Source organism: Labrus bergylta, chromosome 22 (genome assembly GCF_963930695.1).
Source record: "Labrus bergylta chromosome 22, fLabBer1.1, whole genome shotgun sequence".
Classification (NCBI taxonomy): domain Eukaryota; kingdom Metazoa; phylum Chordata; class Actinopteri; order Labriformes; family Labridae; genus Labrus; species Labrus bergylta.
The window spans coordinates 14566473-14590858 of NC_089216.1; the positions used below are offsets into that span (position 1 = coordinate 14566473).

At 39.5% G+C, this 24386-nt stretch overlaps 2 protein-coding genes across 2 annotated transcripts; both read left to right on the forward strand.

The window, feature by feature from the left end:
• Window positions 1-2425: 2425 nt before the first annotated feature.
• tm4sf5 (transmembrane 4 L six family member 5) lies at window positions 2426-9872 on the forward strand. Its single transcript, XM_020649297.3, has 5 exons — window positions 2426-2736; window positions 4119-4199; window positions 5429-5562; window positions 7338-7530; window positions 9559-9872. The coding sequence occupies exons 1-5, from the start codon at window positions 2563-2565 to the stop codon at window positions 9574-9576; spliced, it is 600 nt and encodes a 199-aa protein (XP_020504953.1). The 5' UTR covers window positions 2426-2562; the 3' UTR covers window positions 9577-9872.
• A 7553-nt stretch (window positions 9873-17425) lies between these two features.
• si:ch211-237l4.6 (uncharacterized protein LOC446130 homolog) lies at window positions 17426-24139 on the forward strand. The gene is made up of 3 exons (XM_065950401.1): window positions 17426-17694; window positions 21320-21415; window positions 22873-24139. The coding sequence occupies exons 2-3, from the start codon at window positions 21331-21333 to the stop codon at window positions 23043-23045; spliced, it is 258 nt and encodes an 85-aa protein (XP_065806473.1). The 5' UTR covers window positions 17426-17694; window positions 21320-21330; the 3' UTR covers window positions 23046-24139.
• Window positions 24140-24386: the final 247 nt, after the last annotated feature.

Below are 24386 nucleotides of genomic sequence, written 5' to 3' on the forward strand. Positions count from 1 at the left end.
TCTTTGATCATCTCTCCTTGCCCCATCCATTCCTATAAACTTTATTGTTTGTTGGTGCAGTACTCATCATCACACAATAAACCAGCCTTTCGCAGAGGAAGAAACAGATCATAAATGACCCCCACACTGCAATCCAGAAAGTGAATGTGTACAGATTTATTACAGACCATCTGTCATAGCTGCATGGCCATAGTTGGGCTGATAGATGGTGAGGATCAACACCAGAAATAAACACACTTATGGTGGTTGTATTTTTTTTTTTAATTTAAGGTATGAAGGCACTTCTTGAAATATACAACACCTGTTGCCAGTGGACGTGGTATGGGAAATAAACATGTGGACAATGAAGTATAACATGTTGATAACTGGACATATACTTACCAACGATAACTCGTGCCAGAGTTAACACAGTCTTTCCTCTGTGCTATGTTTTTTTCCTTCACTCATATCACAATGACAGGAAACAAGTGATACAACCTTAGCTACACAAATGACTCCCTCCACCTCCCCATCACCACCAAACCTTTGCAGTTGAGCTTCATCACAAGCCTCAGATCACATCGTCAGCCTTCTTCTGGTCAACCCAGTCCTCACAGTTTGGTCGGCTTCTTGATCACTTCATCCTAAAATGACATTTTCAGCAATTTTCATCAACCCCATTCTTCAGTTGGATCAGCTTTTCATGTTGTCTGATGAAGGGCGAGGGCCCAAAACATTTTTATTAAACCTTTTTTTAACATGGTAATTAACCCATTGAGATCAAGATCTCTTTCACACGGGGTGACGTGGCCAAGAGGGCAGCAGCACACGTCATAATAAATATTGCATGATTAAGAAACAAACAACAAGTTAAGAGAAAACAACAATTACAATGTGCATATTAGTTCACAGATAAAGTGCAGAGTAATGATGACAGATTACAATTCAGAAACACAGGCACTGTGCAATTGTCTCGTGTTTTTTGTCTTTTAAGATCGAGCCAGAGGCTTAAAGCGAAATGCCATATTCAAGTCATTTTGGAGAAAGCTCCATGCAGAGGGAGCAGCACAACTAAACGTGTGCGGACACGAGGAACAGACATTTTAAAAACATCACCGGAACGCAAGCAATAGTGGCTTCTGGTTTTTTAAAGGTAACAACATAAATACGAAGGAACTAAACCAAGAAGAGCTTTATAAATGAGACTCAGCCATACCTGTGCACATTAAAGGATGGCCAATCAGATTTAGTGTACAGGTCACAGTGATGAGTCAAGCGTCTACAACCAGTAACAAATCTCAACGCACAGTGATTGACGGTGTCCAATGACATGTTAACATTTGGCCGAAACAAGAGGTTTCCTTGCTCTGAGGGAAAAGCAGGATTGATTACTTCTGTTGTGCAGACTTAGTGTTTCTCTGTCTTTGGAGGTTTAGTCCAGCACCCATTCAACTCCACTTTTTCAGATATTTTTCTATGATCAGCTTTTCATCCCATCAGCCTCAGATGACATCATCAGCTTTAACGACGTCTCCCCCACCAGTGTCTGGACTCCATATAGATGACTAGATCCTGCTGCTGCTCAGGGCAGACATCTTTCATCACCCTGTCTCCATGCAGAGTTCAAGTGCCAAAGATTCTCTGAAAATAATTCAATATCATACACGTGGAATAAATATTTATTTGATTAATTTATTTGTCTCTCCTGACTGAACTAAAATTGCCCCATACCCAATTCATGCCTAATTACAAACTTAAAGGTGCACTCTGGAGATTTGGTAGTGAAATGGAAAAGTTGGAGAAACAATTTTATGCTATATCTTCTGAACTAAATACACAAACTTTACTCAAAGAAAAAAAAATGGGTCCCTGGAATGCTGTTTGGAGCTTCAAAGCTACCAGGAGAGTTACAGTTTCACCCCCCCACCATAACTTCTCATGTAGCATCTTATCTCTTAACAGTTTTCCAGGGACCAAATATTTATAAATGGTGGTTATAAACATATACCACCCCACACCCCATCTTTAACAGACAGGCCTACATCTTTATTGATTTATTAAGGCGTTCTGTTTACCCAGCCCTCTCTTGTGTTGTCACAAGGCCATAAATAGAACAGACTCATATCAACTGGAACCAAAGTGCATCGGACTCCATGTTAGAACCCCTTCAACACACAAGAAAAAACACCACATCGATAACCTTCCCCTTTTTTTTAAGTTTCTCTTTATGTCAGTACATGAACCTTGACAATTAGGAGAGTACATTTAGCCATTGCTTTTCTTTTTCATTTTGTATCTGTGACCCTTGTATTAGATTAACAGCTATAAAATCAGATAACATTGCAGCCACACCAGTTAGCCTTTGCTCTCTCTCCGTCTCCATCCTGCTCTAACTATCGATGCTTGTATTAGACTTTCACTGCGTGGGAGAGGGGAGTGCTTTTCTCATACGCCTCCTTTTTTTTTTGGTTTCGCCCACTTTGCACTGACTTCCTTTTGACTGAAACACACTCGAAGAGAGGGTAGAAACAAAGAAGGAGCAGAAACAGGAAAGAAAAAGGTATACATATAAGTTATACAACGATGTGTTGTACGGGGAAGTGTGCCCGCCTGGTGGGCTTGATTCTGCTGCCGTCTGCGTTCATCTGCATGATCTCCAACCTGCTGCTGTTCTTCCCTAATGGGGAAAATCTGGAATATGACCAGATCTCCATGCAGGTTTGGTTCATGGGGGGCCTCATTGGAGGAGGCCTTTTTGTAAGTAACAACTGTGTACATTTAAAAAGGCTGGTTTGATATTTTATTGTGTGGTTTAATGTTTATTTTTTTGTGTTGTTGTCTCAGAAATGGGTAAATCTGTAAAATCTCATTGTGTGCTTCAAAGGATTTAAAGTGGAGTCTTGTTATATTTTGAGGGGAATATGTAAAGGCCTTTCGTATAAACACACCAGATTCTATCAAATATGTTCATGTTACTTTGGTTTTGCTTCATCTTTAACATTGAGTTGATACACTGATAGAAAACCCCTGTTTATTTCAAGTAATTATTCATAAATTGTGATCATCTAGCATTTTGAGAATAATTGAGATGTCAGTCAAAGTCCCGACTGGCGACAAAAAAACATCTACACTTTAAAAGGAATAATGAATAAAAGTCTATGGAGTAAATGAAACCAAGAAAAAAACACTACTTGAATTTATTGCAAAGTATAATTTTGAGACTCTTTAACTTAAAGATTTCTCTGATGTACATCGCTATGGACAAAAGCGTCTGCTAAATGTTTTGTAGGATTGAAGAAGATTTTGACTTGATGCTGCATGATGCTTCAATTCAATCATTCTTCAACCCACTACTGTTTGAACAGAACATACTTCATTTACTCCACTGCATTGTTTTGTTTTCTTTTTAAATTAAAAACACAAGATAAAACCAAACAAATGAGAGGGCGACAGATTAAACTAACGAGAATTGAATTTGCTTCATCTTCATGAAATGATGTACTATCCTTTTTAAACCGCAGACAATAACTACTTTTTCTTTTGGTTCACTTTGTTAATAAAACTTTATAAAGAAATTCTATTATTTGTAAGGGAGAAGTTTTACATTGTGGTTTTGTACTTGAACTTTGACCTTTAAAAAAAAGCTCCATGATATACAGAGTTTTCTGAGGAGAAATTTGGAACAACTTTGATGCAATTTAGATATTCTCCCCCAAGGACCCACACACATCCCGCAGATGATTGTGAGTTTCTTGCAGAATTATCTGAATGTTTTAAAGGTTTACAAGGACAATATATGATTCATAAAACGCATCTCATTAATATATCAGAGAGACCTTTGAATCTCGCTGAAGGCAGCATTGTTATTGCTGTGATAATACAGTGTGGAGCAGTGACCAGGAAGTTTGTTTTTTTCTATTCCTGCTCTGAATTCAGTGGATGTTTGATGTCAGTGACTGCTGGGATGAGAGGACAGGGAAACTCCAATTCAGGATTTGCAAATATTTGGTTTAAGAGATAAGAGAACAGTCACACAAGGACACACACATTTGATTCTGAGGGACCTGTATAATACTTCTCGTATGTAACCTGTGATACGCTTAACAATAGTGAGAAAATGTATATGTTCAACTTTTCAGATCCTGTGTCCTAGCTGTTCGGCTATCAGGGCTGGGGGCAAGGGTTGCTGTGGAACAGGTTGTTGTGGAAACCGATGCCGGGTGAGTAAAGTCATAAAAAGATAGTCATTTCAGTGAAATGACTGGACACATTAAGGACTATACAAACATGGTATATATTTTTTAACTTCCTTCTTTTATATTTTTTTCTTTATTGCACTTGACATCACTGTTTTAGACCCTTTAAAACACAGCAGTTATTGAAAAGCCACGAGTTTGTGCTACAAATATGTTTAACAGAAGTAGCCTTTTCGAGGTCCTCACTTCTCCTTAATAAGCAGGAAGTAGAATGCAAATTGGCCCACTGTGGAGACTTCTAAAAAAGAATGTCTGCAGGCAAAGAACATTTCTATAAAAATCATTTAAAATTTCATTTTAGATTTTCAGATACAGTTTGAACTCTTACGTTACTTTCTCAACTTTGCATTGTTATTGTTAGGGACAAAGCAGTAAGGCACGAGACACAGGAGTTATTTTAAAGAGTAGGTTTTTTTATTTTACCCCCCCAAAAAAGAAAACCAAGCTTACAAACCAAATTATAAGAACTAGGCCTGTAAAAGAGGTCAACTTAAAGGCAGGGTTGGTCAATTTCCCGAAATACACTTTTTCAGATTTTGGTTGAAATTGTCTTTAGGTCCTGACAGACATTAATAACTCATGTTCTCTGAAAAAGGAACGAAAGCCTGTAAACACTTTGACCAATGTCTGCCATGAGGTACCAATGTAATGAACCAATCCTGTTTCCCTGTCTCCCTGCTCGCTCTCTATACCTTGCGTGCACTAGCCCACACTCAAAGCGGGTCATAGATGATAAAGTTTATACAGTAAGTTTGTCGTTGTGATCTGAGTAGTACATTAGTCACTTTATCGGAGTGCCAGATACCGGCGGGTGATTCTTCCATTTGTCTCCTTCATCCTCTTCATCCTCTCCATCCATTGAGGTGCCTTGTGATCCGTCTCCAGGCCATAAGACAATTTTATCTTCAAATATTGACAAAGTAGCAGTACTTTATTCTTCCCAACGTTGTATTGTATATTTTAAGGACACCATTTGTTAATCCCCATGCAGCCTGACTTCATTTGCGGAAATGTTTAACACATTAATGTGCGAGACAAAATGAGCAACAAAAAAGTCAATTATTGAGAATTCACAAACAAGAAAAGTAAACTACTGAAAGGGTGAAGCCACTGTAAGGTCTCAAAGAAACCAGCATTTATTCCTCTGTGAAAAGAAAAAGTAAAACAAGTCTGTGTTCCCATCTTTCCTCCAGATGTTGAACTCCGTTTTCTCCTCTGCTTTTGGATTGGTCGGAGCGATCTACTGCACCAGTGTGGCCTCAGCTGGTCTGGCTATTGGACCCAAATGTGCGGTGAAGGGCCATTGGGAATACCCATTTGAAAACATGTGAGTGTTTGTTGACTATAACACACATATTCTAAAGTCATTTTTCTGTCGAGAATTTTCCTATGATAACTGCTGTTTTTTTCTGGTATGTTTGCACTTCTCAGTCTCCTTTGGACATATTTACTCATTTTATTCTTTTTAGACAAGCAGAGAACTTTCTGCTCCTCATAATCGATGAATAACATTTAAAATCCACTAGGTGGCAGACTGGACAAACCATTCAGTTTTGTGTCAGATTGCATCCTCTCTTGAACTCTCTTGCCAGAGAAAACCTGTTTTCTTTTTCTTTTTTTAGCTTGATCATAGGTCTGGCTAAGCTACAGATTATCATTCTTAGGTTTTGCAGTTAAGGAACAATTGCTCAATTATACTTACTTACTGGCCCCAAAACAACACAAGGCCCAGCTAAAGTGATAATGCTAAAAGCATAACAGGACTGGCACCACTGAGGCTTTTTGTTTTAGCTTAAGCAGGAAAGAATGAATCACTTGATTGAGGCCCATCAGCTGATTGTAACAATAATTAACAAGTGAAGGTGTCTCGTTAATATGTAATGTTGTTCCTGATGACAGCAGATAAAAAGGAAGCCAGATTCTAGAAGAGAGGGAACCACTGTGTGATGATAATGTTTAACCTCAAATTGTCCTTCCTCCTTCAAACCTCAATTTCCCCTTTTCTGTATCTGTTTTTTCAGAGCGGACTTCTTCTATTAACCACACATTCAGTTTCAATTCTACTGTGGAAGGTGAAAAAATAACTGGTTAGTTGATCAGTATGTCTAATAGTAGTGAAACCAGTTTTTTTTCTTTTTTTTTCGGACTATTATTCTAAAATATCAGATCTTATCCGGCTAGATTTTATAGACCGTCATAAATTGTATGAAATATGACTTTCTAACTTTAGATTAATGTGGTAGTTAACCATTTTATCTGGTAAATACAGTTTAATCCGTTATCTGATTGACTTTTGTCTTCTATTTTGAATTATATACATTTATAGATAAAATGTTAAATAAGTCACTAAGACATCTGCTGAATTTGACAAGTGCTTATTGAACTGTAGATGCCAAAAATGCTGCAGTTTTTAGCACTTCTAAAAAAACACCCTCTAAAGTGATTTTTTAATTTTTTTAAAGAGGAGTAGGTCATCACCACTCTTGACTATCAACATAAAGCTTTACCTAGCAAATGGTTAGGAGTTTGTTTGGAATAGAAATTGGGAATATGGGCAAAAACACACACAGAAAACATCATGTGGGCTGATGTGTTGTTTTAAACATGTAAGGGTAAAAGCAGTGAGATAACGTGAGCATTACAGTCACTTGTTGGCAAAATGTGTTATCTTTGGTCAGAGCACAACTGGCAGTTTTTTTGTCTTGGTGCTAAGCTAAGCTAACAGCCTCTGCTGGTAAAGATATACAAACTGTGCAATGACGTGTTACTAAACAATTTTCACATCTAACTCGTGGCAAAAGTGAAACAGAAGATTTCCCGAAATGTCACTCAATTTCTTAAATATTTGACAATTTATTCTAATGCTTCTCAAGTAAAACTCTTGATATTTCTTTTAAAAGTTTGTTCTCTTAATTCTTTTTCTTTTCTTTTCTCCACGTGTTCTGAACTCTGTACTTGTTCCCATTACCTCCTGACTGACATTTTTGTTTTCTCTCTGCATCTCCAAAACTTGGCCTGCTTCACATTTTCCATAAATAGTTTTTTTTTTGTCGATTGTGTCTTGGCCACTGTTTATGTTTCTGTTACTGTTCTCCTTTGCAGGGGTAATGGCAGCTACCTCACAAACCAGACTATGTGGACAATCTGCGAGGAGCCCAAGAACGCAGTGATGTGGCATGTCGTCCTGTTCTCCATTTTACTGGCAGTAGGGATGTTGCAGCTGGTGCTCTGCGGCATCCAGGTGATCAACGGCTGCATAGGATGCATCTGCGGGGACTGTCGGGACAGCAAAGATGTAAGTGAACAAATCGTGATAACTCAAAAAAGGAGGTCCCACTGGTCATAAAAGATATTCAAAGGGTCCATATTGGATATAAAAGTGGGAAGTACTGGATCAATTTTATCAAACTTAACCAAGCCAGTTTGAAACAGCATATTTTTGTTCCTCATAGTGCGCCAGCTACAAAAGACATTTCCTTACAGCATAGCCTACAGTGTTTCTTTTCTGCTGTTTTGAAATTCTGGGTTTCTATCAGGTCCACAGCTGATGGAAAACAGGAAAGGGAAATGTGTGGTATTTTTGACCACTGCCCATAATATGTGCCCAAGGAAGTGGGTAGATTGGCAGGGATTGTAGTAAAAGTGGCACAACATATCAGGTGTGCATGTACCAAATGCACTCATTTAAGCTAAATGAATTGTTTGACATGTTGTGTCTTATCGAAGCAGCTCTAAGGATCCAACAGACAAAAATGGGACGGTCCCTAGTCTTTACACTAAGATAACCAGCTTGTTAAATGTTATTTCATGGTGTCCTTCCTCATTGTATTCACGGTTTGTTCAGATGTGATGTCACCACGATCTCAGTTAGTTGCTAGGTAATACGCCTGAAGTCTAAAAAAGAAAAAAAAACAAGTTAAATTAAGCTTATTCTCCATATGCAGGAAGAAGACTTAGCATTCCAGCTTATACAGCTACTAGCTTAAATTTAGTGGACAGACATGAGAGTGATATAAAGCAGTGGTTCTCAACTGGTGATTGTGTGCCTTGAAAATACTTTTGTTTTGTTCAGTTTCTTGCTTCTGTCACACGTTTTGTACCGACTGAGGTCCAAGCTGCACAATTTATCAGTAGAAGAAATCTGATTGGTCGAAAAAATATCAGTAATTTGGGTCGCGGTTTTTTCACGAAGGAGTTGGTGGTGGGTCCTGAGGCTAGATGAGTTAAGAGCCACCAATATAAAGGATACGTTTTCACTTTTTGTGTCTTTTTGCACTGTTGTCAAAAAAAGAGAAAGAAAAGAGTTGATCAATGAACTTTAGAGGTGCTCGTGGTCAGTAGAGGGACAGCTCTCTTCTTGTTTTTAGTTGTTCTGTAAAGCTAAGCTAATTAGTAGGCAGCTGTAGATTAAACATAGCCTACATAAACATGAGAGTACCAAACTTCTAATTCCTCTTTTAAAACAGATTTCACTTTTACAAAAAAAACAACAAAATTGAAACGTAAACCTCCATTCAAAGGAATGAGCTCTAAAATGTTGTGTAAAGCCAGACTAACTAGGAGCTGCTAGCTTGCCAACACTCCCTGGAAAAAAAAAGCAGGTAAGTGCATTCTCAAACAAGGAGTTGGATTGTTTAAAGATAGCTCACAGAGCCAAGCAAACTCTCGATTTGTTTGCACTAAGCTCATCAGCATAGTTTTACCCCTCAGCAGGAAAGTCAATAAGCCGATGTAAAACCCTAACATACCCCTTAAACCCCACACATTAGGAATTGAAAGGTTGAAAATGCATAAAAAAAACATGTTACACCTTTTTTCTGAAAAGAAGCAATGCTCTGATTTATCTTTAAGTAAAGTCAATTCTTTTGAAACAAAGTACTTTTTTATTTTCAATCTGTTGACAAGCCATTCGCACAAAGGGACTTAAACAATGTGACTCAATATAAGTGTTAAATAAGTAAACTGAAAATTGTCAAAATATAACTTTGGTCATGTGCTTTTGAACAAAAATATATCAGCGGGTTGAAAATTAAACTTGGATATAACGCCTGGTTGAACATATAGTGATGACTGAAGAAGGTATTTGTGCTGACTTTCACTCGATCTCAAACATAATGCATGAAATATGAACACGAATGAGGCATGAACAATCAAAACTCTCTTTGTACTCCATTTGTTTCATTTTCCCAGATTTCCACAAAATGTGTTGCATCAACAAATGCCCACATGATGCTCATATTCATTTACAGCACTGTCAGTCATCTGTGAGATCACGTCCTGTCCCAAACAGAAACATAAACATGTGACTTCTGTCCTGTTACAGGATGACGGTGGATTGTGAAAGGGATGAAGACCTCACCTTCAAAAGAGCCAAGATTTTGCCTTGCATTTTATTTGCTTCTGGAAGTTTTGATTCAGGGATACACCTTCATGACATTTCAAGTAATTTCCTCGGATCTTGAGTCTTACTCCATTACCTGTACTGTCTTCTAACTGATGGTTTTAATGTATTCAATGAATTATTTTGTGTTTCTCCATTGTATAGTACAAGATTAAACATACTTTATAAGAGGTGAATTTACCAAGAAATGATGAGCAAATTAATTAAAATATACATTAAACATTACTTACTATTTATTTGTGTGTATTTGTGTGTCATTAGTGAGATTCCTGAGCTAAATGACGGCTTATTTGCGTCCCGCCTACACACTTACATTTATGGAACTATGTGCTCAAACTGTGACACTCTACAACGCTTTCTGGTCGCAGAACTTCTGCAGAATCACTGTCGATTAATCATCTCATACTGTGCTAGACAGCCAGATCTAACAGGATTACTGCACGCTGGGGATGATGTCAAAAGGTCAGGACGCCCCCTTTGGAAACATTGCACACTGCAGCTGCATACACAGGACACAATCTGGACCAGCAGCGCAAGTTAGCATAGGTGCAAGTTAAGCTCATAATCTTTTGTTGCCATGGAGCCTCTTCTTGGTAATAGTTACCTAACTTTCAAGTTAAAAGCCTGTTGCAGAGCTGCGGCTTGGTAAATATAGACACAGTGTGTTGAGGGAGGCCAAACAACACAAAGCTGTGGCTCAAAGCTAAATCCAAAGTATCTGGCTGTACAGATAAATACATGAAAGTGTGCTTCTCATTAAAAATGACTTTTTGTATTTTTTAGTGACAACAGTTTTCAAACCCCCTTTTTCAGATTTTTCAATCTGTTACCATTTTTATAAACCTCCAGGACATCAAGGGAAATGATGTAGCTTTGGAAATGAGGTCTGTTCCCTATGTAGTGACAATAAACTATTGGTGCAGGACTTGCGAGTGAGGAAGGAGCATATTGTTGGAAGAATTTGGAATAAAAGAATGGCAGAACAAAGGGAGGAAAACAGGATAGGGGCCCCGTTCTCATTGGTCTCTTTTCATGCAAATCGTAGCCCCGCTGAAGGAATTCGGAGAGTCAAAGAAAGTTTTTTGAATGGTGTGGTGGATGGATAACTATACAAGTGTCCACATGCACCGAGTGAACCGTGTAAAAACAGGATTTTACCAGCACAGTAGTACAGAACAACCTGTACAAGATAATTAAAGCTTTCAATTGAAGTCATATTTTTGCTTTGTTGAAGCTGTGCTGTCAGTATGCCTACATTCTCTCATTCCCATTAGTGTAGCAACAAATCGCAGCCTCAAAGAAAAAAAAAGCAGCAGTCAAGCTGTCACCGGTGGTACAAACTCAGATGTAAGTAATAGCTCAGCAGTGTCCACCACCCAATTATTATGTCAACCACACTATCCACATTATGAATGAGTAAAGCCCAGCCACAAAGAACACAGTCAGGAAAACTCAGCAGTTTATTTTAAAACATTGTCAGCAAGTCTGACATTCAAACTGTTTCGACCTTTCACTTCACTTTCAGAACATTTCATGTTTAGCCTGTCTATAATTTACAGAAAAGAGGCGTCATTAAGTTGGGGTCTTATTTTTTTTCCCCATAAACAGATATTTAACTAGATAGCCAAAACAGAAAAACAACAACACTAGTAGCATGCTATTCCTGCTATAGCCTCAACTAAGCTGAATTGACTGATTATTTACATACTGATCATTTGTAGCTTAAACTATATAAAAAAAAAAAAAATTTGTCTTGATAATTTGAACTGTTGTTCTATATAACTAAATAAGCAGTGATTACATTCAATCAGAGAAAATCCCCTAGCATCTTTATAATGCTAATGCTAACTGGCAAAACATTAGCAGGCTGGCATCTCATCATCTACGAGTTTAGCTGTAATCATGTTAACTTGTGTCATTGAACTATACTAAAATATATTGCGTAATTAATTATTGGCTAATTTAATTGTATTTATTTATTGATAAATATGAAATATTGATACAAAAAATAGAAGGGAATTTCTTAAAATAATGTGTTAAAATCCAATAAATGTATATAATATAAAATATATATCTACGCCCTGATCTATACCAAGACAATGTACAATATGTGCAATACAAGCTCAAACTCAGGTATAAGTAAAGCCAAACTGCTCTTTGCCCTCAGATGATACAGGGTACAACCATGTTAAGACTTCTCCCCCATTGCACTTCAGGATAAATGGAATCATGAGGAACAATAAATGTAGATGACATCAAAACAAAGCACAAAGCATGAGATAAGTGACATTCTCGATCTCAGAGGAGTGAGGCCTCTGGGGAGAATAAAAGAGGTGCTGGAATCGGCCTTAAGTGATCTCACCCAGCTTCAGTCAGTCCAAGTCCCGGCTCCACAGAAACAAGTCAACATCAACAGAAAGTCAACAAATCTTGAGTGTGGTAAATGTCTGAGGGAGGGAACAGGAAACAGGGAGCTGTAAACAGTGAGGATCATTAAACACAGGAGACTACACTGGTTTTAGTTTGTTTATACAGATTTTTGATAAGTCTCGGATATGGATGCTCGTATCTTAAAATATTTTAATATAAGTTCAAGACAGTATCTAGATTTTTGCTTTAACACAATTTAAGGCAAAGAAAGTACTGGAGCATACAAATCACTTTAGGCAAATGTATTTTGGTGCAAAGGACTAACGTTTTCACGCACTGCATTTGACTCTGAGGAGGATGCAGTTTTGCCTTAAATGATTTGTGTGCCCCAGTACTTCTCTACTTTTGATCCTGTCTGAAAGAAGGAGCCCACTGAATTATGTTTCAACTGATTTTATTTTGTATTTTAACATTATGGAAGGTCAACTTTTGCCCCGGCCTCCTATGTCTCTTGTTCTTTCTGTTGCTATCTTCGTCCTCGCTGCCATTTACAGCCCTTCTATTTCCGTCTCTGGGCCAGTGGAGCAGTGCTACCGAGGGATTAAATTACCAGCAAAGCTCAAATTCACAGGGGATGATGTCAGTATTGTGACAATGTCACTTTCCATTCACCACTCCATTGGTTCCACTGTCTGAAAGTGTTTAATATCAAAGTGGCACTAAAGGCCAATTGAGCAGTGGGAGTGGTTAGGTTCCTGATATAACTAAGCCTATACGTGGGTTCACAGGAAGCTACACAGTGATCGTGTTCAGGCCATCAGCAGACTGGCAGGGCCACTTGGCACCTTACAAGGAGAGGAACAAGTGACTGAAAGCAAGCGGGGGACACTGCAGGAGGACCACTTGACTCCTTGTGAAGGCATGACAAAATTGTCAGTGTAAGTTTGGAATCTGTTGCACGTGGGTAATAGTCTTTCATATCTGAACTCCTGCCTCTCAGTTCTGAATCGTCCTGCAAAGCACGTACCATGGTATGCATGGTATCCAGATTTGGGTTACATACCTGCCCCACTTCATCGTGTGCATGTCAGGTCAAAAATGATCTCAGGATTCCTTAATGTTGCTGCACGTGAATCATTCCCTATAAAAGGGCTGGATCTCATAATGGGGAATGATATAGCTGGGGATAAAGCGCTGTCTGGCCCTGGAGTTTTGGATGTTCCTGACACAAGTGAAGAACAAGATGAATTGTCAAAAAGTTACGCTGAAGTGTTCTCTGTCAGTCACCAGATCCCAAGCTCACTGCCGGTGATGCTTTAGTTGTTTATTGAAGCTCAAAAAGCTGATGCATGTACTTCTATGCGTTAGTCTGCTGCTAGAAAAGAAGCAGACGAGAAGGAATCACATTCCTTTTATTCAAAAAAATGGGGTTCTGATAAGTAAGTGGGTTTCTTGTCCTAAGTTGACAGAGGAAGTAAGGAAGAAGACTGGGTTACTGTGTATCAGATAGATGTCCTTTTCATGTACCGTCACAATCTTCTATAGTTTGACATGAACACCCCTGGTCTGGTCATGCAGGAATTACAAAAACTCATACCCGCATTCTCCAACATTTTTTTCTGGCCAGGATTGAGATCTGATGTGTCGAGGTTCTACAAAACTTGTAGTATCTGCCAAATTGCAGGTAAACCTAATCAGGTGTTGCCACCTGTCCATCTCAGTCCCATACCTGCAGTGTGAGAGCCTTTCGAGAATGTTACTGTAGTCTGTGTTGACCCACTTCCAAAGTCTAGGTCTGGAAATCAGTTCCTCCTTTCACTGATTTGTTCTGCCACTCGTTTTCCTGAGGCCATTCCTCACCGTAAAATCACTTCACCAACTGTAACCAGGGCCATGCTAACGTTTTTCATGTTTGGCCTTCCAAAAGTACGGTGGCCGGTAGAGGTCAAACGCTCAGCAACTGATGAAACGACATACATTTAGAAAAAACGCGCAGCATATATAGAAACGCTGCACTTTCAAAAGCAAATGCAAACTACCACAACAAATGCATAAACATCAAACGCTCTGCAAGTACAGAAACGAAACTTAAGTCAAAACACACACAACCAGAAAACAACAGCAAACGCAGAAACACTGCAAGTTCAGCCTTAAACTGAAGTGCTCCAGGCCTGTAGGGGCGCTGTGGAACTGTTTATTTACGAGAGAGAGTAAGAGAGACAGCTAAGATCAGAAAGTTATGTTTAGATAGAGAAGTTGAATCGTTGAAAGACACAGGATAACTTCAATGTTACTGAAACGAGTCCGACTGGGATTTTGACATCGGGGACGAGAGCCGAGTGTGGGTCTGAGGCTGTAGCCCCGGCATGCCTGGAGCTAGTGCTAGCTCTGGGGCTATGAGCTCCAGCTGCAACTTATCCCTCTGCACCCGCTTTACCAGCCTGACCCATCCCTGGTGTCAGTGTTGAACTTGCTACTCATCTCTTTGCAACAGTTTAACATTCTCCCTGTCATCAAACACTGACACTTCATCCTCGGAGAGCCCTCTGCCCCGGGCCTGACAAGTTCAAAATCCTGGCAGACGGAAGTCCCGTAGCCTACTCAAACCGGGCAACGGTGCCGGTAGCCGGGCAGCCAACTTAGCAAAGCTACCGCTCAACAAGACCTCATTTCTCAAACTTGTGTTTTTTTCCCCCCTACACGTTTCTGTACTTGCAGCGCGTTTGATGCTTATGCAGTTTTTTTGCCTATTTGCAGCGCGTTTGTTTCGTTTGCAGCGCGTTTGTGTCTTTGCAGCGCGTTTCAGCCTTTGCATTTGTTGTGTTAGTTTGCATTTGCTTTTGAATGTGCAGTGTTTCTATATATGCTGCGCGTTTTTCTAAATTGTTTGTCGTTTCATCAGTTGCTGAGCGTTTGACCCCTACCGGCCACCGTACAAAAGTAGTACAAACTGAAAGAGGAACCAACTTTCAGTCCAAAGTTTTTAAACAAACCATGCAGTCCCTGGGTATTCAGCACATTGTGTCTAGTTCTTACCATCCTCAGTCACAAGGAGCACTACAATGCTGGCACCAGACCCTTAAAGCCGTGATGAAAAATTATTGAAACAAGCATGGCACCTTGCACATTCATGGAGGTTGTCCTTTAAGCAACAGCTTCATTTGTATTAGTTTAAGCACAAAACTAAGCTGAGAGGAATATTTTGGGCACTGGGTGGTAAGTCATGCCAGTAATGTATTCAGAAACACACACTTTCCAGCCAAAATAAGCTGTACTGGAGACTTAAATTTGGGTAGTCTACAAACTGTAAAAGATTTCAAAAAGTTGCATAAAAGAATCATCTGACCCACTGAAAGTTTACAATTGGTCTGGAAGTATGCAAAAGGTATAGCCTTTAAAGTTAGGGGATTTAAAGATTCATTTGATACACTAACCTAAAAATAATGTTATCCTTAATCATTTTAAATATATTCTTGGAGGTAAAAATATAAGATAGGCAGAAATAAGCAATTGTCCTCAACTGCTAAGTATTTATTTATATATGAGGATGCATCTGAGTGAGACAGATTTGGTGTTATGCCATGACATTACATTTCCTAATGTTTAATTTGAAAGTATACCTTTAAAGCTGCTACGCTTCAAGTCGGCTGCTTTCCTATTTATCATCCACACATGGTTGATTTGTAATTAGAGACGATGTCCCACTGAGGTACAGCATGTCTCTCCTTCACTCACAGCCACAGGTGTAAATCCATGCATGTGTGGGTGTGTGTGCACATATTGAATTGGAACACGTGCACATCAATGGGGGTCAGACTGGACAGCCACACAGTCATTTTAAAGCTGCTGTAAAAACATGCAACAGATAGAGATAAAATCTTTTATTGCCACTTACAGCCTGACCTGATTACAATATGACACATATGAACTACTGTATAAGGGAAAACATTGAATAATGAACTTGTGGGTTAGTCCCTACTGCAGATTACGCTTTGCAATACAAACTGTTTCCTGGGTGATTTCTGACCAGCAGGGGCAGATTCAGTCTGAGAACTCATCTGGGTAAATTTCCACTACGACAATTCCTCCAACCGGATACATGACCTCAGTAGAGAGCTATAATGCAGCAGTAAACCATCTGGGTCATAAAGAGCTATGGACTCCCCTGCCCATGGCATGCCTTCGCTTTTATCTGTCATATTTTTTGGTCAATTTATAAACATAAAACCTGACTTTAATTGTGACTGAAAAATAGTTTGAAGTGTTGAGTATATACGATTTGTGCTTATTTGTTTTGGCAGACGAGAGTAACATGCAGCAGACAACCAGTATGCCTCATCAGTGCCAGATGGTGCTAAGAACACCGATATTCATTGAGAAGCATATTTCTGACCCTACCTCTGGTTATGTTTAAACCCTGTATGTCACTTTGCGCTGCTGTCAGTGTTGTGTTTTAACACATTGAACTAATTTCCCTCTAATTCCATGGACTGGTTTGAAGACATCTCTTATAGCATGCATTGCTGATGTAGATTTAGATTGAGGCTAAATCTATCAAATGTTATCTTTCACATAGTGATCAATTCTTTAGCCTATCGTAGGTTAATATGAATGGACAAATGTTATTAAAGTAATTTATGCCTTAATGTGGGTCTCGCAGGGGTTGTGTTGTTCATTAATTCTTCTCTGTTTGTTTGTTCCCCTTCAAAATAAAATCCTTCTCACGCTAATGGGACAGGGCAGGATTTCCTCTAGAGCTAGGTCTTTCTTTCCTCATTTGAACAGTTCTGTCTCACAACATTTTTCTCCTAATAATTTGTGCAGCAACTGAATTATGTTACTAGTACTTATGTTGTCATCATCATGTTGAAGGTTTTCCTGTTTTTTGTTATGTTCAGTGAGAAAAACTGTTTCTGTCTGTTCAATTGAGTCCAAAACAAATTGTACATTATGGACTTTTTCTTTTTGTCAAGTGTCTTGAGATAACTTTTGTATGAATTGGCACTATGCAAATGTATCATTGATTAAATTGTGTGTAAACATTGTGTGATACAAAAGAGGAAAAAAAGATGACTGATTCGGAAATAATACTCTTACAGATAACAAGGAGTCTATTGTTAGAATACTAGCACCCTGTTGATGATAATTTAAGAGTTTAAATCCCCTTCACTCATGATCTTGTTGGGTCATTTTGACCTTCTTAGCATGCACATGACTTAATCCATCCTGTCTACATGGTAATAAAGCTATTTCTGATTAAAATGTGTGTTATCTGTAACAACAGCAGCGCCAATGAGGTGGAGGCAAAACAGAGCAAAGCGCATGTGCGCATGATGTGTGTGTGTGTGTGTGTGTGTGTGTGTGTGTGTGTGTGTGTGTGGGTATATATATGTGTGTGGGTGTGTGGGTGGGATGGGTGAGAGTCAGCGAATCAGGAAAGTAGTGGTGAGGAAAGGAGGGTAGAGAACGAAGGCGCTGCAGCTCCACCAGGGATTTAGCTATTTAAAGTCCAGTCACACAAACCTGCAGGACGCATGAGGACGCAACGGAGCAGGCGGGACACACACTGCTGAATTTTTTTTTTAAAGAAGGGCAACGAAGCGAGAATAGTGTATTAACATCCGGAAACCCAACAAGAAAATCAGATTTCCAGTGCCTGACTTGAGGTCTGCAGGTTTATTTCACTAGGTAGGTAACGCAAATGAAACTTATTTGACGTGAGGGTTGTTTTGGGGGTTTTTTGGAGAAGGAGGTGTGTCAGTTAGAGGGCTCTGTTTGGTATGCTGGGATCTCTTTTTTTTTTTTTTTTGGATAGTGTAGGGCAGGCTACTGTTCCCTAAAACCACTTGAATACGCCGATTTGTTGTTTTTATCGGACTTGTCGGGCGGTTTAATTTGCATCACTGAATTGACATTTTCCCTTCTTACTTAAATGAGAAGAAAAACGAGAGTGTCCACTTCTCACGCTGCCATTATGTAAACAAGCGCGTCTTTAATAGATTATTCACAGAGACAGAGGATATAAATGGCGCGTAGTGTTCCACATGAAGGGTTAGGTTACTGTGGATTAACCTGTCTGGCGCAGCGTTTCATTCAACCTTCTCGCCTGACGCGCACAGAGAAGCCTCCTAGCACGCTTACCTGAAAGTTTTGCTTTTATTGTCTATTGTGATGCAATTTGTCACCTGCATCAAGAAGAGTATTATTATTAACTAAAAAGTGTAATAACGGGCCAAACAATACAACAACAAAAAAAGTTGTAAGAGAAAGCAAAAGCAGACATAGGCCTGGAGGTTTAGAGACTTTTTTTGGACTATATGCAAATTATTAGATAAATATTTCTTATTGACTTTAAGTAGCCACATTTTTGAAAGGCCTATTTATGCTCTATTTGTTTTATTTATGCCAGATATCCCTGTAGGTGTAATGCATTTGATTAAATTCCGGTTGTTTGATGATGTAAATAGAAAAACATTTTGAACATTGTGCACACACAGAGCATGTGCGTCATGCAGCCTGACAACTGTACTTAAAAAAAAAAAAAAAAAGACTGAGGGAGCGTATAGAAAAGGGGAGCTCAGAGGAAACGTAAGAGTACGTGCTCTGCTGCACATTGTTTACACAGCAGAGAAAGGGCTGAGTGTGGAGCTGTGGGGCGCGTTTGCAGGAAGAAAAAGTCCCACTCATGCTTTAGAAATTGAGAATATGTAAGGGATCAAGCTGCAGCAAACATGTTTAAGTCGCCCTGACAATTTTTCCTGTAAAAACACGCACACAAAACAAACGCACTTAAGATTATGACAACTGTTTGTGTTTCTCTGGAGAGGATTGGCCAATCTTTCAGTGAGCCTTCACTGACTGAACAAGTAGAATTGCATTTTTCAGGTGCTTGCATTAGCTGCTGGCAGATCTCGAGGAACATTTAAGGAATCCGTTCACAAATTCAGACCAATTCAATTTTTTTTTTTCACTTTTCATGTCCTCTTGAGCCTTGTTTCCATCATTTTTTAGCCTCCTTTTTCCTCTCTGTCAGTCTGCTTATTTTTTACTTCTCTTTTCTCACCCTCTGCTGGGTTACCATTATGGGCACTGTCTGTGTTTTCTGAGTAGATTTTGTGTGTGTGTGTGTGTGTGTGTGTGTGTGTGTGTGTGTGTGTGTGTGTGTGTGTGTGTGTGTGTGTGTGTGTGTGTGTGTGTGTGCCATCTGAGCTTGTTTTTCCTCCTCCAGGCTCCTAGGCTGCTATGTGCTGCCAGACCCCCACAGCCACTGATCTGAGCCCAAATTCCTCATGACTGACTACAGCCTTAATACTATGTGTGCTTTTGTGATGAACAGCATTGCACACACATGTTTTTAATAGAAAAAAAAACAAAAAACCTATTCATTATAACACCAAGAATTTAAAAAGTCTGTGTGGATAAACATGGTCTGTCAGGACTGTCCTTGTTCTAATACTTTGAGTTCTCATTTAACTGACTGAACCTCTTAATTGACCCAAACATAATGGATTTCACTGTGTCTGTAAACGGGATACGATTTCACAGCCACACCTGCATGAAAGTTAGAAGGGAGGTGCCATAGACGGTAAAAGAAAAGAGAGCCTTCTTTATGTTCAAATTGATAATAAAAAAAAATAAAAAATCAGAGATACAGGGAGACCTCAGATCTCCAGCCTGGTTTGTTTGTAACATGTTAGAGGTGTGCTATGTGTGAGTTGTCACGTCCCCCTGTTACTGAGTCAGGCAGCACTTGCTTGACAGTAAACAGTGGGGGGGAAAAGAAAAAAAAGGGTGAGCCAAACACTCTTATCCTTTTGTTGCAATCACAGTTTCCTTTTGGTCATTTCGAATCCAAACCTCATGAAATCATGAAAAATTGATGCAATTGATTATGGCAATTATTACAGACTCTGCTTAGTCAATTTGAGACTCACAAACCACTTTTTTTTTTCTGGTGGTTTCTGTGTGTCTCTGGAGATGCATTTTGTCTACTTTAGCATCCATGCAGTCATTTTGCAATTTTTGTAACTTTGAAACTGATTTTGGATCTGTACATTGTACATTTGTTTTCATGTTTAACCTTTTTGCGGTTCTTGTTTTTTCGGTCTTTGTGGATCAGTAACCCCTCAGACTCCACCTCTTGTTGATGTGTCAATCCTTCCATCCATCTTTTTATTCATCTTTTCTTTTTTTTTTTTTTTTTTTTTTTACAAGAGACGGTTTTTATAGAAACCCTTAGAAAAAGATCGAACAGTCCAAGACAGACTGATTTGTGCTTACCCTGTCACTCTACAGTTTATCATCTCCTGTCACAGAGTAAACCAAAAGGTATTTCAGTGTAATGGAGGGACTTTTTTAAATGATTTGTGGAAAGTAAATGTGTCATCCCTTTGTTCACTTGAATAGCATCCTGGAACTTTTAACCAGGCTACCTCTGTACCTTCTGATGCTGGGTTTGGTTAACGTTGCAGATCATAGTTTCGGTCATTTGCAGCAGAAAAACAAACTTATTACAATTGACAAAGTTGACATCAATCACCTCCCTCTCTGTTGTACTTCACCTGACCCCTTTCCTAACCTGATTAGACTAAAATAAATACTTGATTTTTCACTCTAAGTAAATAGAGCTCAGTGTCAGCATGTGGCCTTGGCTTTATCTTATCAAGTGGAGGTACCACAGATAGAGGTCGGATCCTCAGGGAACTGAGTCTGACTTGTTGCTTCACTTTATCTGCACAGTATTTTTAGGATACATGTAAGTCCACTCCAGATCTGCAACGGGGTGGATATGAAGTAGCTAAACTGCAGCTCTGCTCTGATAAAAAGGACCTCTGCTGGTTATTCAGAACTTGCACCCAGCAGATGAGCTCTATGTAATCTGTCAGTCATTTTCAGAAGAGGGCTTAATATTTTCTTTCGTCTGCGATGGCCCATTGACGTTCTTGTCTGGGATTAGACAGCATGGAGGATAATGATGGTGGCACAGTAAATACGGACTGATCAGCTTGGTACTGGGACGGTGCCATTCAGTGAAATTGTCAGCTTAAATTAGACCATCAGGCAGTTGAGGTGCAGGATCATAATTCCATTAAAGTGTGACCTGGTGAGGACACAAGGAGCTGTCAGGAGGCCCTGCAGGTACGCTGTCAGCAGGTCAAGGTCACCTAATAAGGCAACAATGGGAGATGTTGCTGGCATGCAAGATAATGTTGAGTTATGTGCAGTCTGAGAGTGGAAGTAGCATGAGGATATCCTCTGAAATGATTATTTGCTCACCTCTTATCTCTTCGTCCACTTCCCCCTCTCTCTACAGACATCGATGCTATGGGAGTGAAGATGCTGCAGTGTTTCCCTTTCTACAGGCGCTGTAAAGAGCGCTGCAAGAGTCGGCAGTGCCCCCCAGCAGCAGGTGAGCCGGGACTTCACTTTCATTATTCAGGATGTCAAACTGAGACCATTGACTGTAAGAAGCCCTAACGCAGGGGGAGGCTCCTCTGGTTCAGAAAAAGTCTCAAAAGAAAGAAAGCCTATTTCTCAATATGTATTGATATTCTTAAGCCTTTTTCATTACAGCATAGTGTTCACTTTGTATGTTTCAGCCTAATATAAAGTAAAACTGACGATTCAGCGGCTTTTTAGGGTATGGCTGCCTATGATTTCCAATCAGTCTACATCAAGTGAATCTACAGTCTTGTTTGAATGTGGTCACTTTTGGCCAGTGTTGGGCACGTTACTAAAAAGTCGTAACTTACATTTACTAGTTACTTCTATTAAAAAGTAACAAAGTTATTAACAGTTACAGTTATTATAAAAGTAGTTACATAGGAAAGCAACTTCAGCGTAGCTTTATTTGTTTCAATCCTCGTATTAATGTTCATTTTCACAATTTCAAACACTAGTTATTTTCAATATGGTATTTTACCACTCTCTAAAAGGCAACAGACACACACAAACAGTTGATATGAAGCGCGTCGACATACCTGTCTATCAGTCCAACCGTCCGGCTTACAGATCGTGGAGCAGGCGGTGTTTTAAACAAAGCTGGCTGTTTGTCTGGAGTGTCTCCTCCTCGGCCTGCACCTGCACGACTACAGATCACTGCTATATTCTTGTCATTTAACTTGAGCAGGGAAACAGAATGTTGATATTTCCCGAGACAGAAAGCTGACGACTGAATGATCCCCTGCTCCTGTTTGTTTACGGTGCAACTGCGCTAACGTTAGTGTAACCTCGCCCGCTTCTTGTCGGCTGTTTCACATAAAGTAAAGAGCAACGAGCGCTTTTAAATGTAAGTAATATGAACGACGTGATTGAATCTGGAAAGTAACTCATTTGTTACGTTGCCCCAAATAGTAGTGGCGTGACAGTAACGCTTAACTCAGTAACGCGTTATTCCCAGCACTGTCATTGGCTGTACAAGAAACAAGCTGTCACCCATGAGGCTTCAAACTGTAGTTCACCAACAAGTGGATAAAGTAGCAATGACAAATTCCACTTCTTGGACAGCCGAGTCCCAATGCAAGGATAACATTCTTCAAGGGATCCAGGCCAGGAAGGACCCACTCAGGCTGCAGTGAAATGAGACAGTGTGGTCTACATAAGGTTTCCTGGTTTGCGTCATCAGCTGTTCCAGCATCAATCTTTTCTCTCCATGTGCCACTCATGTTGCCAAGCAGCTTCGACTGCTACACTGGAGAGAGCAAACAAAACCCCTGACACAAAACGTAACCCATTATCACTTAAATGTTTTATTTTACCATTTGTATTGATAGCCTTTAAACCATTACTTACATTTAAAGTTGTACATTTAATGCCTATACAGCCATATAAAGCCTGACTTTCTGTCTCTTGTCCTCCACCCCTCAGTTCCCATCGACGAGATGAAGCCCCGCCTCTCCTCCACCACATCCTGGGGCAGTGACAGCGAAGGAGCAGGAAGTCTGAGTCGGGGCTCCCAAATCTACTTCTCCACAAAGGCCAGGCTGTCGTTTAGACACCAGCTGGACAGCAACATCAATGCAGTAGACGCCACATATTGAGGAGGCTGGGAAGGAGATAACTGGACTCCAGAATCAAATTTCTCTGTTGCCTGTTCAAACATGGACCACCTGGGAGCCTGATAGCTGAGCGCCTAACATGAACTGTAGTTTTAACCCTTCTTTGCTTGCTGCCATAAAAGAAAAAACCCTCAATGAGAGTTTTGATTCAACTATCGCCAGAGGAAAACAGACTGAAAGGGACTCTGTTCTTAACATGACGTCATCTGGGCCTAAGAGAGAAGACAAAGAGACTTGTTTGTGGCATTCATAGCCAAAAAGTGCACTACTTTTTTTGTTTTCTTATGGGAAGCGTTCTCTTTTTTTTTGGGGGGGGGGGGGGGATACCTTTGTGAAGAAAACTGCTAAGTTTTCAATCCGGCAATTGTAGGTGTTTCACAAAGCAGGACAAAAGACTCAGCCTTCAAAAGGTATAATTATGTATATCTCCATGTCACCCTGATCATTACCAGTCTCCACCCTAAGGGATGGAATCATGTATCTAAATCTGATGTTGACGTTTCTACTGATCTGACAAAACACAGAACACTCACAGTGAAACATTAGAAATTAACCCTAACCCGAGAACAAATGCAATATCGTCCTTGTGGAGAAAACAACAGGTCATATTTGCAGTCAAAGTTTCAAGAATCTCTGCAGCTGATTTTTATTTGCCTTGAAAAGCATGAATTAAAGCGGCAAAACAAGACTAGTTTCTCTAATGCATTTTGACAAAAATGTTTGACTTCTGCTCACTCGGACTAATTTCTTATGTTTGTATATTTTTTACAATAAAACAAAATCTCGGTTTTGTTTGACATTAAAATGTATATACTGTTGTTTTTTTTTTTAAATAAACTGTACCAAGCAGCAGATGTTTTTTTTAAAGGATGAAAAGGGTTCTGTGTTTGCCTGAGATAAACTGACATGAATGAGTGCTGATTCTGAATGACTGTTAAAAAAAAAAAAAAAACCTGCTGAAATTGAAAATGTTTGTACCTTGATTCAAAAATGACTGTTCCTTTTTCAAACCTACAGTTTGTCTAATGCCCCGCTATTCTTTGCTAACAAAATAACAAATGAATTACACAAATGTATCCTGTGTTGTGATTTTTTTTTTTTTTTTTTTAAAAGGTAGTAGTGCCCAGGTCACCCCTGCTACCTTCTGCATAGGTTAGAAGTGAAGAGGGGAGCGTGCAATTAGCTGCACTGTGCGACCTTTACACTAGGGAGTTCCCTGAGAACTAAACACAATGGGTACTTGTTTTCTGTCTGCACACACACCACCATGGTACCTACTCTGAAGCAGGAGCTAAAAAGGTTCCTCCAAATCACTGCAGTGCC